Here is a 15,578-nt window from a genome sequence, read left to right on the forward strand (position 1 = left end):
TCATCTGCAAATTTTAGGAACTTTACAGCATACCATCCTTTCCTTGATCCAAGACCTTAATTTAAAAAATGATTAACAGTTTAGGGGATTTCAAGCACAAATTCATAGGGTACTTCACTGATTATCTCTGATGCCTTGACATTGAACTATTAAAAACTATCCTTTGAGTCTGGCCATGCAATAAGCTCTGAATCCACCTGATTTTATAAGCATTTACATCATTTCTCTCCATCTACTCCACAAGAAAATACACTGCATCTTAATCAGAAGCTTTGCTAACATCTCTTAAGCTATACACATAAGCATTGCATTCCCTTCATCAATTTTTTTAGTAATCCTGTCAAAAAAAGGAAATGAAGTTAGTCCGGCATAATTTGTTCATGATAACGGTATGCTAGCTCTTTGTAATCCCCCTTTTATAGATGTTCATCAACCATATCTTTAATAATCCATTCTACTGGTTTACAGTTTACAAACTTGTGACTTTTTTGAAAATCAGGACATTTGTCCTTTTCCAATCTTGTAGTATGCCACTGAGTGGTTTAATAATCACATCTGCCAGCCATTTTCATATTCAAGGATGTAGTTCATCTGGGCCAGTGTATATGAATTCATTATGGGCAGCTAGGTGGTCTTTTACTATTTCATTACTTATTTGGGGTATCAACTCCCTGTTAGCAATTTATTATTCTATTATTCCCAAAACAAATTGTATTCTCCTTGGAAGAAAAAAAGGAGGCAAAATAAAAATTGAGCAATAGTGCTTCCTCTGTCAGTGAGCATCATCCCACTTACCCCCAAAGCAAAAGTTTTGTTCCTTTTCTTAAAAAATTTTCTCAATGAGAAAATTTTAATACTCGTTTTTAAAAGTGAGTTCCAAAATCTCTCCCCCTCCTCCTCCGTCTTTAGAAAGCAAGCAATTTGATATAGATTATACATGTGAAGTTATGAAAAATATTTCCATATTAGCTGTGTTACAAAAGAAAAATGACCAAAAAAGCAAGCAAAATAAAGTAAAAGTATGCTCCACTCTTCATTTAGACTCCATCAGTTCTTTCTCTGGAAGTGATAGCATTTTTCATCATAAATCCTTCAGGAACTGTCTTGGATCATTGTATTGTTCAGAATAGCTAAGTCATTAATAGCTGATCACTAGACAATACTGCTATTACCTTGTACAGCATTCTCCTAGTTCTTCTCAATTCACTTTGCATCTATTCATCTAAGTCTTCCCAGCCATCCTGCTCCTAATTTCTTAGAGCACAAAGTATATTCCACCACAACTATATATCCAAACTTGTTTTATCATTCCCCAAGTGATGGGCATCCCCTCAATTTCCAATTCTTTGCCACCACAAAAAGACCTACCATAAATATTTTTGCACACATAGGTCCTTTTCCTTTTCCTTTGACCTCTTTGGGATACAGACCTAGCACTGGCATTGCTGGGTCAAAGAATAGGCTGTCCTATTGCCCTTTAAACATAGTTCCACACTGCTCTCCAGAATGCTTGAATCAGTTCACAACTCCACCAACAGTGCATAAATGTCCTAATTTTTCTATACCCCCTCCACCAGGTCATTTTTCTGTTAGTCAAGCTGATAGGTGTGAGGTGGTACCTCAGAGTTTACTTAATTTGCATTTCTCTGATCAAGGGTGACTTAGAGCATTTTTTTTCATATGGCTATAGCTTTCTTTTATTTTTTTTCTTCTAAAGGGGAATGACTCATATTCATATAAATTTGACTCAGTTTTAGTATATATTTGAGAAACAAGGTCTTCATCAGAGAAACACTGTAAAAGAAAAACCCTCCCCCACCGTTTCCTCCCTTCCTTTTAATTTTGGCTGCATTGGTTTTGTTTCTGCAGAAACCTTTTAATTTAATATAATCAAAATTATCCATTTTAAATCCTGTGAAGCTCTCTTCTTGTTTGGTCATAAATCCTCATTCTCTCTTTCTTATATGTATGTGTGTATACATAAACACATACACACAAACACCTGTCTGTATGTGTGTCTAAGTAATTCTCATAAATTATGCCTAGATCTGAAAGGTAAATTTTCCATGCTAATCTAATTTGCTTATATTACCCTTTATGTCTAAATCATGTATCCATTTTGACCTTATCTTGGTACTGAGTGGGAGATGTTCTATACCTACTTTCAGACAAATTGCTTTACAGTTTTCCCAGCATTTATTTTGGTCAAATAGTAAGTTTAGATCTTTGAGTTTATTAAACATAGATTATTATGTTCATTTAATACTATGTGTTGTATACCTAATCTATTCCACTGATCCACCATTCTATTTCTTAACCAATAACAGACTGCTATGATTACCACTTTGTAATACAGTTTAAAAACAGGTCGTGACAGGCTCATCTTCCTTGACCTTCCAGATGAATTTTATCATTTTTTCTACCCCTATAAAATAATTTGATAGTTTTTATATGGCATGGAATAACTAAATTAATTTAGGTAGGATTGTCATTTTTATTATATTCGTACAGTGTACTCTTTTTTCTTTTTAGTGAGGCAATTGGGGTTAAGTGACTTGCCCAAGGTCACACAGCTAGTGAGTGTTAAGTGTCTGAGGCCAAATTTGAACTCAGGTACTCCTGACTCCAGGGACAGTGCTTTATCCACTGCGCCACCTAGCCGCCCCCACGTACAATGTACTCAAGAGCAATTAGTAATTCTTGTTTAGATCTGACTTTATTTGCATGAAGTGTTTTGTAATTATGATTATATAATTCCTGGTTTTTCTTTGCAGGTAGACTCCCAAGTATTTTGTATTGTCTGCAGTTATTTTAAATGACATTCCTCTTTTTCTTTCTCCCGGACTTTGTTGGTAATTATATATTACAACTCTACTAAAGTTAATTATTTCAACTAGTTTTTTAATGATCTAGGTTTCTCTAAGAATACCATTATAGCATCTGTAAAGATCGACAGATTTGTTTCCTCGATGCCTATTCTAATTCCTTGAATCTGCTAATCTGGACAATTTATATTTTTGTAAACATTCATCCGTCTCAGTGATTGTTAGAATTATTGGCACAAAGGTCTATTCTCAATTCTCTTGTCCTTCCCCCTCTGCCATATAAATTAAAATTTTTGTTGTTGTTATCTTTAGTCTCCCTAGATGGTCTTAATTCAATCTTAGCTTTAACACTCCTGACACTATTTTAGAGGACTTAACCTTTTTTACCTAGCCTTGTTCCCATGTTCTGTACATTTTTTCTTTCTTTTATAAAAAATATCATTATGTTGATAAGTTCTCTGAGCATCAGGGTATTCAGGCAAATTTCATTTGTCCTCATTGAAATGTCTTCCCTTTGTGTTTTCAAATTTTCATTTGTTAACATTTCCCATCTCTCTTTTGAAAGAAAATATCCATAGCACTGAGACAATCCACCTTAGTATCAAATTTTGATCGTCTGTCATCAAAATGTAACAAAACTTTAAGTCTTTTGCACACAAAAAACTATAGGACATTACTAAAGGTATCTTGTCTTTTTTATAATCTAAAATAAACATATACAATTAAACATATGCACATGTGCATGGTTAAATGGGATTGTATATGACTAAATTTCAAGGATATACAGAAACTAGTATATGTTACCAATGTTAAAATGGGGAGAAATAATTTTATTTCAGTTTAAGCAGAAGCAAATTTAGTGCTGACTGCCTAATTTTACTATCAGAAAAAGTCACAATTAAGGGTGTGTGTGAAAAGAGGGGTTGTTTAACAAATACTTCACTTGGCAGGCAAATCCAAATAAACATTTAATTATGTGACCCAGGGTTCAAGTCAGTCAAACCTACACAGAAATCTGAATTAAAGCTTCCTAAAATAGTTGCTATTGTGAACAACATTATGAAAATTGCTGGACAATCACAAAAGCTATACTAGGGAAACTTTTAGTTTGGTAGAAAACTACTCCAACTCTATTCTGTGTTAACTCTAAGTATTCCATTTTAGCCAAAAAAAAAACAAAAACAAAAAAAAACAACCAACAACAAATGAGGAAACTTCCAAAAGTTTTAAGTATCCTAATCAGCAATAATAATTTTCATGGATTAGTAACTGAGAAAACCATAGAGTAAAAGAGAGTGCCAAAAAAGTAAAGAATTTTAATGTATTTGTATATGTTCACTCAATAAAACTATATAATAGTTTGGGAGCCAAAGTGACATTTTATGAAGATTTTCATGATGAAGATATAGTTTTCCAAGTTAAAGATGCAGAACTATTAAAGCCAGCTTTTATTATCTGAGTGTCTTAAGACTAAATTGCCCCTGGGACAAGACTTGTTTTCTGAAAACTGGAATGCAAAATGAAATACATAGGAGAAATTGAATACATTTTCAAAAACATCTAATATTGCTAACTACTGAAATACATTATCAAATGATGCAATGTGACTATGACCCTTTTGAGTTGGAAGATATTTTAAGGAACACTAAGTCTAACCCCCTGATTTTTGCAGATGACAAACTGAGACCTTAAGCAGTATTTACCCCAATTCACACAGTAAATGAATAGCCAGGGGCAGGCCCAGATCTTCTTACTCCAATTCCAATGCTTTCCACAACACCATGATGAATGAATATTTTAGTTGGTCAAAGAGAAAAGGGATCCTTGAAAGCAATGATTTGTCAATGATTTCGCCTGCTTCAATTCAGTTCAACAATCATCTAAGTGCCAGCTATTTACAAAGTAGCATTCTAGGTAGTGGGTATACAAAAAGGAAATGAAGAGATAGTCCCTGGTCCCTTTCAAGTCTACTGTGGGCAAACAATATTTACACAGAAAAGTAAATACAAGATCATTTGAGGAGGGAGCGATCACTGGCAACTCAAAGGATTGGGGACATGGCATCCAAGATTAGCTTTGAAGGAAAAGAAGGATTCCTAAAGACAGGGGGGAGGAAGGAATGCATTCTCAGCATGAAGGTGAGCTTAGAGTTTGACACATCAAAGAACTGTATAAGGGAAGGCAGGCCAACTATATAAAGTGAACGATAACAAACTGAATAGCCCAAGGGGTGTACTGATAGCTGCAAAATATTAAGAAAATCATGGAGATATGCTGTGACATATGGAATCATGGAGAACACTAACACCCAAATGGAATGTGATCTCATCAGTTTTTCAATCAATACAGAACCATTCAAGTATGTAACAGTAACTCGTGAAGTTTCTTCTTGATAATCATTCAAAGATCCCCTTTTCAGGAAGAAATTTTCTTGATTATGTTCTTATTGCTTTACACATAAAACATTTTAAAGATTACTAGAAAGGTAACAGCTGAGAGATGTCTTTATTCCTAGGTCACAGTTTCTATGGACTATCATTTCAGGAATGTTGATGGCAACTTTAGAAGAGTAAGACTATCAAATGTATACAAATGCATAAGGAACAAGCACTTCTTACAAGCAGAGTTGCAGTGTAAGGTAGTGCAGCTCATTCACCTTTTTGTGGCTAGCCATATTAATAATGAAAAGATAAATAGGTCAAAATACATAAAGACTGAAGATATTTATTTGAAATGTTTCACATAAAACATTTTATTTAGAAAAAGCTGGACAATACAAATGATGAAAATATATTCATGTTTCCAATCTCAAATTATCCATTTTCTCATGTTCTTCTAAAGAAATATCCAAAATAGTTATGTACAATGACATTAACAATTCTGCTATCAATCAGAAATACTTTCTATGCCAAAATTAAACTGTTATTACTAAATTTTAACAAACATTTATAAAGTTTGCCTCTTTACACTTTAATTATTTCCAAAAGCTTGTTTCTGTTTAAAACAGAGGAAGACATTTACCCACCTAGGTAATGACTTATTATATTTCCATAGGTTTTATTCTTCTAGTCCAATTTTAGGTTTTCTCCAATTGAGAAATATGTACCAGGTGCATTTTAAAGTACAGAACAATGCATTATGTATAGAACAAAGTGGCTATTCCTAAAGAAATTACATCCTTCCCAGCAGACGGCACCACATACTCAAAGACTATTATACAAAATGGACAGGAGGTAGAATCAGAGGATCTGGACACTAAGAATTCTGGCCCTGCCACATACCTTCTGTGGTACTGGGGAAAGCCAACTAACAACTCTAGATCTGTTTCTTTTTTTGTAACTCCCTCAAGTTGAGCTCTAAGGATTCTAACTCTAATAATGCTAAAGGTCCAAATGCCAACTTGCACTATTATATTAGCTGTGATGAGCATAGGCTGGGGGAGTCCTGGGAACAGGTGAGGGCCTCCATGAGGCATAAATATAAGGTACTTGTATACAGAAAAAGAACAGATTGTGCCAAATGTGGGGTATCAGGAAACACTTCATTAAAAAGGTGGCATTTGGGGGAGGCTAGGTGGAGCAGTGGATTAAGTACCAGCCCTGGATTCAGGAGTACCTGAGTTCAAATCCGGCCTCAGACACTTGACACTTACTAGCTGTGTGACCCTGGGCAAGTCACTTAACCCCCATCGTCCCACCAAAAAACAAACAAACAAACAAAAAAGGTGGCATTTGAGCTACTGTAGAATGCAATCTTCTTGAGGACAGGACACTGTTTTTGCCAGTATCTCCCAGGTACTTAGCATTTAGTGGGTACTTAATAAATGCTTAATTGATGGGTGTGTTTCGGATAAAGGGAGAACTGAAGGCACAGGTATATAAGTGTGAAATCTGAAAAAAAGAATGGCTAAAGTCCAAATTGCCTTTAAATCCTAGCTCAGCCACTAGCCATGTAACCGTGGCTGTGTTTCTCTCTTTAGAGCTCAGTAATTTCTAAAATATATTGGGGGTGAGTGGCAGGGGAAAGAGTGTTAGCCTAAAGAATCTCTAGGATCCCTTCCATTTCCAAATCTTTTGATCCCAGCATCTGTAACATCCCTTTCCAACTCCAACTTCTGTGATTCTAGGTTTGGAAAAGTTAGATATGGGGGGAATCTAGAATATAAGAAGGTAGGAGTGGGGGGGTGTTTGGGGGGGGGGAACTTCCTTCCATAGGAGGAGTATGGAATTCTGAAGAGCCTCAAATTCTGTGTAGCAAAAATGTAAGAGATTTGCAAGAACTCTTCTTCAGGCTCATTAAGAAAGTAGTATGGCTTTTGTAAGAAGAATGCTGACAGGAAGTTGGGAAACAGATCAGATCTCTGTGTAACTAGCTGTGTAAATGAGACTTGAGAAAAGGTAAATGTCTTGCTCAAAGTTTCATTATCTATAAAATGAGACTGTTGGCAACAACTAGGCAATGGGTCAACAATCTGTGGTATATAGATTTAATGAACTTATGCCATAAGAGATGAGTGACAAATTTAGAGGGAAAAAAATGAGAAGACTTATGGAAACTGACACAAAGGAAAGAAAGACCAGGAGACCATCTGTATCTATCTATAAGAATGTGAAACATTTCAAGACAGCTGAATTCTGATTAAATACAATGACCAATACTGCTTCCAAATTTCCAAAATTCAGATGATAAAATGCAAGATGCATTTCCCTCTTCCCAGTGACACAGGGGACTACAGATGCAGAATGTTTGATTTTGCTGGATGATTTTTCTTTGTCCCATGAGAAAGGGTAAAAGATTGAGAAATGAAGAAAAAACCTTAAGAATAAAATAAGGGAGTTAGGTTAAAAATGTTTTCTAAGACCCTACTAACTTAAAGAAGCCTGTCATTCTAAATATAACCAACTTGTTTTATGCCCTTCATGTGTTATGTATATAGACTAAGTCTAATGGTTCTGTACCTACATTCTACTTCAAAAATAAACAGCTATACCAGGAGATAGCAACCTTACAAAGAGGAGTTTGCTGACATGGCAAGCATCTGTTCTTCTGGTAAGACCACTGAAGAGTGCAAAGTGTCAACTTCATTGAAAATATGGCTAGGTATGCTGTGGATTGCAGACTCCAAGCCAAAATTCTACCGAATTTTTCTTAATGTTAAATATGTTGAAAAATCACCATATTGTACATAATTTTGGAACTATTAAAACTATTTTACACACACACACACACACAAAGATTGGGAGCCTAGGATACTGATTTCCACATTAAAAAAAAAATCAGGACATGTGGGCTGGCAAAGGACATTTAAGTATCTTGAAATGAGGACTGCTCCAGATTTGAGATAGTTATCGTATATGGCTATTCCTACCTAAGTGAAAGAAAAGACTTTCTTTCTTCCCTGTTTTATTTTTGCTTACTTTTACCTAGACACACAGAAAAAGGACTGTCCACTGCTTGGAGTTATACTTTGGCTACTCCAACTACGAAAGGATTTTGTTATGCCACTTCAAAGTCAGACCACAAAGCTCTTGCCAAGAAGTCATGGAATCACAGAGCTGTCCAAAAATGGAATGGGCCTGCCTCAGGGAGCACAGAACTCCTCTCCACTGGTTTCATCACAGGCTAGGTGAAGACTACTCGAGGACGTTTTAGACAGGATTCATGATTTTTGGTAGGAGTTAGCCATGATTTCTTGAAATTTCTTTCAATTCTCTAATTCTGTGACTTTTTAGCAGCATTATACTGATGGGAAGGGTGATGACTCTTAGTTCAGTGTTGTTTCTTACCTCACATAGGAAAAGAAAAAATTGCTTGTACTATTTAAAAGACAAGTTAAAGCCAAGAAAAAAATTAATTTTGAAATTTTTTTTTCCAAAATACAACGTATTTTAATTTAAACACTTAAGTTCTGTAAAACAAGTCAAGATCAATTTTAAGACTAAGTCATGTTCCAAACTGAAGATGCTTAAGTTCTCAGTTTTCTAAGTAACCTTGACTTCTAAAAGTTTAAAATTCTAAGTTAAATGTATGCTCAGTATGACCTTAATCCCCACAACATTTTCCTAACTTCCAGATATATTTAAGAGTGGGACCGTTATTTAATTTTTTTTAGTTAGCACCTCTCAACTAGCAATTAAGTGGAGAAAATAGGGATTTGTATAGTATGTTACTTTCGATGAACAGATGAATAATTTTAAGTTTTTAAAAATTCTTCGAAAAAGTATTTGAAGATTAATAAAATATTAATAAGCCACAGATTTACTTTCATTTCAATCCCTCAGCTATAGATAAACCAAAATGCCTCCAACACAGTAATTACAAAATATTAATACAGAATTTGCAAACTACTGGTTCACAGTTGGCATTTTCCCCAGCTCTCAAAACTCTTTATGGGACTCCTTGATAACACATTTGAAAATAAAATAATGTGGGGGGTTACCAAAGGTTTGTCTGCTACCAAGCACTTAAGTAGTTTTCCTTTTGCTGACAACAGGTGAGGAAAGCAATACTTTGCATATAAGCCTACAGAACTGATAGCATTTTAAATTTCATTTATTTTTAAGACTCAATTCATTTCTAGGATAACTGCCCATGTGTTAATACAAAATTTCAAAAATAAGGCTAACTTGTAGTTATGTCAATGTGGAAATTTATGTTAATATTCAATTTTAAGAGTTAAATGATGATTTAAAAATTCTACTTGGGGAAAGGGTAAACAGTGAAGAGTTCAATTAGGAACATTCTTTCTATCATATAATTAGGATTTGGGCTTGTTTATTTTATTATTATAAGGGAGGAGAGGTGACTATAACAAGAAAAAAAACAGCAGAACAGAAAATTATTTTTAAATCTTCCCAACATATATGGCAAGAGATATGTCTGGTTCATAAGTAAACAATTCCTTTAATCTGTTATATGAATGTAGTTTTTCTAAAATTCATACACAAGGCACAAGACATATAATATTATTGGGGGAAACATATGTTAACAAATTGTTTGTCCTTCATTCTCAAAGAGGACCATGACATCAGAGTGATGTCATGACTTGAAATGAATTGATTTAAGTGAGGAAGGGCTGTGCAAAGTTAGGAGCTATTTGGGTCCAGTGGCAAAATATATTATCAGAACGACTGGAGATGTCCCCAGACATCTTAAACAAGGCAACTGGGGTTAAGTGACTTGCCCAGGGTCACACAGCTAGTAAGTATCTGAGGTCAAAATTGAACTCAGATCCTCCCAATTTCAGGGCTAGTGCTCTATCCACTGCACCACCTAGTTACCCCATGTATACAAAAATTGTTGTTGCTTGTCCTTCGTTCTGGAAGAGGACCATGACATCAGGAAGTGATGTCATGACTTGCAGTGAATTGGATTTAAGTTAGGGAGGGTTGTATAAAGTCACCAGCCCCATTCTCAAGTCCAGAGCCATCTGGGTAAATTCAAATCCAGCATGTGACACTTGACACTTACTAGCTGTGTGACCCTGGGCAAGTCACTTAACCCCAATTACTTCAAACATCCAGGGCCATCTGTAGTCATCCTGATGTATATCTTGTACACAAATAAAGCATAATACAAAGGAATATAGTATATGTGGTAGAAACAGAATTGTACAAGGTCCTAGCTAGAAAGGATACCTTCTGAGTAGAGTCATAAGGAGGGGTTTGACATATGAGCTGGGCCTTGGAGGATAGTGGACTTGATTGGGGAAGCAACCAAAGGAAAAATTCCAAAATGAATACCTTAAGCTAAAGTAGGGTGGCAGAGAAGCACAGGGTGACTTGATAGAAGTTAAGGTAAGGGTGAGTCTATGGAATGTAAGGCGGCAATGTTCAGAGGTTATCCTTTGGAAAGTGATGCTGCATAGCGAGGGGGCCTGGAGTCCACATGCTATCTCATACATTACTAGCTATGTGACCCCCAGCAAGGCACCTGACCTCTTAGTCTCAGTTCTCTCATCTGTAAATAGGGATAATAGCATCTATCTCAAAAGTTTGTATCAGGTGGGCTAACATTTGTAAAGCACTTTGAAAAGCTTAAAACACTTTATAACTGCTAGGATTTTATTATACTGAAAAACCAATGGAGACTTTTGAGCCAGAATGATGAAAATACAAGCTTAGGAAAATTAAACTGGTAGAAGTATGCTGGATGGACTGAGGCAGGGAGGGAGAACAATTAATAGTCTTGGTGGTAGCCCACGCATGTGGTAAATTGGGGCTTCAATTAGGATGGCAGCATTGAAACTAGAAAAAGGGAAGAATACAAAAAACTTGGCAACTGAGTATTTGGGGTCTCAGGAATTAAAAAAGACTGAGAAACTTCTAGTCTGTTAGCACCATTAATGGAAGTACATAATGTAAACTGAAGAGTTGTTGCATTTTTATTTAGGCAAGTAAGAAAGAAGATGAAGGCATAAACTGATGGTCTATTTTAGACCATATGAATTTGAGGTTACAGTAGTACTTCCATACAAGTGGAACAGACGGTTAGAAAAGTAGAAGAGCTCAGTAGAGAGGTCAGGGTTACAGGTATGGAAGGCAGGGAGAAAGGAGAAGTGGATGAGATTTCCAAAGGAGTGGGTATAAAGAAAAAAGTGAGGGGTTTAACACATGATTGAACTGATACCTAGGATCTATGAAATGGTAGAAATCACAATCCTACAGTGAGTATACACTAGAAAACATAAATATATCACAAGAAGTCATACATCTTTAAATCACTTAATGTATTTATTCCTAAGAGGGAAATATCTTAAAAATCCTGCTAGAATTACCTATTTTTCTGATAAGCAACAAACATGACATTTCTATTCTGGTGAGGTTTGGGCTAGAAAAATGGGGATTTTTTTTTTGTAAAAAGGTCCACTTTACTTGAGGGCAGGGGCTGAATCTAATATAGTGTCTGACACATAATGTCTGCTGGTTAATATGGGTAACAAAATTTCTATTTTTTAAAGGCTTTTGTAATTCATAACAAAATAAGAAAGTGCATTAACCTCCCTGAACCTCAGTTTCTTTATCTATGAACAAATAAGATTTGCTGGATGACTTCTGAAGTCTTTCCTTTCAGTTCTAAACCTATGATCCTACAATTAAAAAAAACAATTAAAGTGTAACTATATAAGCAAAATGTTAGAATAATGAATACCAAACAGTGGAATGGAAAGTTCTTAAAGACTTTCCATATCAAAGTGAAATTCACAATTTTTTTGTTGGGAATAAAAAAAGACCAATACACTAAAAACAGATCAACATTTAACTTAGTAAGAATTTCTGCAGTGTAATACATTTTAATGGGTTCAATTGACAAATTAAAATATAAACTATCAATTATATTCAAGGTATTCTAATGGATTTAGTACTTTTTTAAAAAATCACTGAATTAACTTTTTTCCTCTTACTTGTTATTAGGTCTGTTTTATAATAAGAACTACAGTGGTAGATAAAACCTAAGTAGCAGAGCTCTCTTAAAACCTTCCAAACAGCTTTGTTACAAACAAATTTCATCTGGAACTTCAAGATCCTCTATTTTTACTTTTCACTTTTCCAAGCGAGAAGTGCCTGGTTCCCTCGCCACAATGGCAAAGTACTTTTTGGACCCTGTGTGTCCAAAAAGGTTTGTAAACAAGAAATATCGATAAAGAAAAACACATGACAGAAATAAAAAGTAACCTTTATATTTCAAAAAATATAAAACTTCACTAGTCTGAAGACTGAAAACATGAGATAATTCAAAGTCCTTATGCAAAAAAGTTGTTTTTTTTAAACTAGGACTTCTACTTACATGCTGAAATAAATTATATAAACCAGCTAAAATACATTAAGTTTACAGAATGTCAAAAATTCAACTCATCAAGTCCAGAATAAAAGTCAGTACTGTGTTTAAAACCAAGCCAAAGTGACTGTTGTGACACTGTGTAGATGCATCGACTAAAACACTAACTATAGAAATAGAACCGAAAAGTCACTAAATATAAATCATGCACAGTTTGATCCAGTATCATCTTTAACATATTACAAATGACCACTTTTCTCTTTCCATTCAAATATACTGTGGTCACAGTTACAGCAGAGACAAATGAAGAAATGAAGGCAAAACATTTTAAAACATTAAAATCAACTATAACAAACCAACCCTTCAATGTCTTGAGTTCTGCCTAATTATCTTTGCCTCTTCAGAAACCATATTTTATAACAAAATAATAAACAGCATGGAAAGACTTATAAAGGCAGAAAGTTCTTCCTCAAAATAAAAATAGAAATTGTCAACCCGGATCATATTTAGGATTTTCTACCTTAATTTAAAAATAAACCAATTTACTGAAATGGCCTTTCATTCCAACCACTCAGTTTTAAAATCTGGAGTGTTTATAAGCTAACTGTAAAACAAACTTCAGAGAACGATCATTTTTGTAGAACAGGTTAAAACATCTTCATTAAATGATATGAAGGCAGTGATGTCCATCGTATTTGGAGCTGCATTTTACCCCGTACTTTGTCAGTAGTTTCAACTCACATAGTTAACCCGGTAAACAAAGACTTGCCAAGTTCGACATCAAGCCTGATTTAATGAAATCAAACTTAAAATGCACCTTTTTCACTTGAACTGAAATCAGTAAAATGGGAAATGTGAGCACATACCTCTCTCTAAAATATGAGGCAAACTAATATGCATGAAATCTAAGCCCTAAGTTTCACCACCCACGAACTAGTTTTATCTCCATTGTATTACTCAAAATAAAGCCACAGCCTTCCTCATACACCATTTCGGTTTTGAGATGTGGAAAGATGCAATAGGTTGTCAACTACCACCATTCGCTCAAAATTTTGCTTTCCATTCTGATGAACTCTGTGTGGTACCATTACTTTTGGCCTGTTCAAGGCAAAGTTCCACGTTATCTCTGGATTGCCAATAGTCTCTCCTTATTTGGCTAACACTGAGAGATCTCAATCTGACTCTACTATAAAACTTTAACATGCACAAAGCATCCATTTTGAGCAAAGTTCCTAGTTTCCTTTTCCCCACCTCCAAGGGGGAGGGGGGGGATGGGGGCGGCGAAAATCATGTCTTCATAAGTGCATCTTAAGAAGACTGACCCCCTACCCCAGGCCTAGCCCTACTCCAGAACAATTTAATGTCACCGATGGGCAAGTTTCGCTAAAACCAAGACACCGGGGAGGGAGGGGGGGGGGACTAGGGATGAAAGGTCCCTGACACTGCGGCAAAATCCTCGCGTAACCCCGGCTGCGGGGTTAAACCTTCGGGCAGAGGGGTGGGAAGCACCGGGCTGTCCCCCACCCGCCCCCCTCCACCTAGCTCCTTCATCTCCAGCCCTACAAGGAGAAGTGCGGTCCGGGGTGGACGGATCACACCCCCGCGCTCCAAGAGGCGGAGCGGGGAGGGCAGGAAATGGCCCCGGGCGGGAGGCTCGGGGCGCCCCAAACCCCGACCCCCGAGCCGATGCCTGCTCAGTGCCCCCGGTCTCCGGGCGGCTTCCCCCTCCCCCCTCCAGGATCGGGCAGGGAGTTCGGCGGGGGCACAGGGGGTCCCTTGCCCTCCTTTGTATCCCCTGCGCTCAGCGCGGGGCTTGGCACCTAGTAGGCGCTTAATAAATGCTCCCAGGCTTCCCTGGGCTCCACGGCGGTAGCGGCGGGGCGCGGGGGCAGTGGAGGGCTGAGCCCCCGGGTCTTAGACACCGAGGAGGGATCTCCAAGCGCTCTCACCATGCACCGCTTTCTAAGGCAACAGTGCCCGACACACAGTAGGCGTTTAATAAGTGCCGGAGGACTCGACTGGGCTGTCCGCACCGACTGGGGGAGGGAAGTGGATCCCCGAGCGCTCTCACCATCCTCCCCCTTCTGGCTCCACTCCCACGCCCCGGACCCACCCAGCGCCCCCCCAAATCTCCGCTCCGAGCCGGCACCGGAGTGACCGTCCCTCCCGGCCCGTTCCGGGCCTCTCCCTGGGGAGATCGCAGCCCGGCCCGTCCCCCCAATGGGTTCATCAGTCCGGGGTCTTCCGGGGCCCCCGGGGGTGGGAGGTGGGTGGGGAGAAAGGGGAGGGGGCAGAGTCCAGCCCAGCCCAGCCCGAGTCAGCATGTATTGGGCGCCTGCTGTGTGCGCGCCCCTCCCGCCCGCGGGGGGCCTCCCGGCGGCCGCCGCTCGGACAGACCTGGTGCAGGGCAGTGAGTCCGTCCACATTGGCGTAGTTGATGTCGGCGCCGCGGTGCAGCAGCTCGAGCACCTCGTCCGTGTCCCCGCTGGAGCAGGCCGCCAGGAAGACGGCGCCATCGTCGAACTTCACCTTGGTCTTCTGGCGCTTCACCACGGGCGGCTCGAGGTCCGTCTCGGAGCCGATCCAGCGCTTCAGCTGCTCGTTCCGCTTCTGCTTCGCGTCCGCCATCTTCATCCCCCTCTCCGGCCGCCGGGTCTTCTTATCGCGAGGGGAGGAGGGAGGGAGAGGGAGGGAGGGGGGAGAGGGAGAGGGAGGGACGGCGGGCGAGAGGTGGAGGGGGGCGCGGGCGCGGGGGCGCGCGCCGGAGCTCCAAGGAGGAGGAGGAGGAGGAGGAGGAGGAGGAGGGTGTGGGGAGCTGGAGAGGAGGCGGGAGGAGGAGACGCTCGCTCGGCACTTCCGGTATCCCACAGAGCACTGGGGCGGCGCGCACCTGGCGGGCGGACCGAGCGGGCCTCTCCGGCTCCCTCCTCTGACAAACAGTCCCGCCCTCCCCGCCCCCGCCCCCCTCAGTGCATG

The 15,578-nt window shown here is 38.8% G+C and overlaps 1 protein-coding gene across 7 annotated transcripts in view; it reads right to left on the minus strand.

The window, feature by feature from the left end:
* The window catches only part of PPP1R12A (protein phosphatase 1 regulatory subunit 12A), a 183,153-nt gene extending 167,777 nt beyond the window's left edge, over nt 1-15,376 (minus strand). For 3 of the 7 annotated variants that reach the window (XM_043966755.1, XM_043966759.1, XM_043966754.1), the window contains exon 1: nt 15,000-15,375. In XM_043966755.1, the coding sequence (XP_043822690.1) occupies nt 15,000-15,236 (237 nt within the window). In that variant the 5' untranslated portion in view covers nt 15,237-15,375. Of the gene's footprint in view, nt 1-14,999 lie in introns of all 7 variants that reach the window. The other 4 variants (XM_043966757.1, XM_043966756.1, XM_043966758.1 and 1 more) reach the window with 3 other exon arrangements.
* Between the last annotated feature and the right edge of the window lie 202 nt (nt 15,377-15,578).

This window comes from Dromiciops gliroides, chromosome 5 (genome assembly GCF_019393635.1).
Source record: "Dromiciops gliroides isolate mDroGli1 chromosome 5, mDroGli1.pri, whole genome shotgun sequence".
Classification (NCBI taxonomy): Eukaryota; Metazoa; Chordata; class Mammalia; order Microbiotheria; family Microbiotheriidae; genus Dromiciops; species Dromiciops gliroides.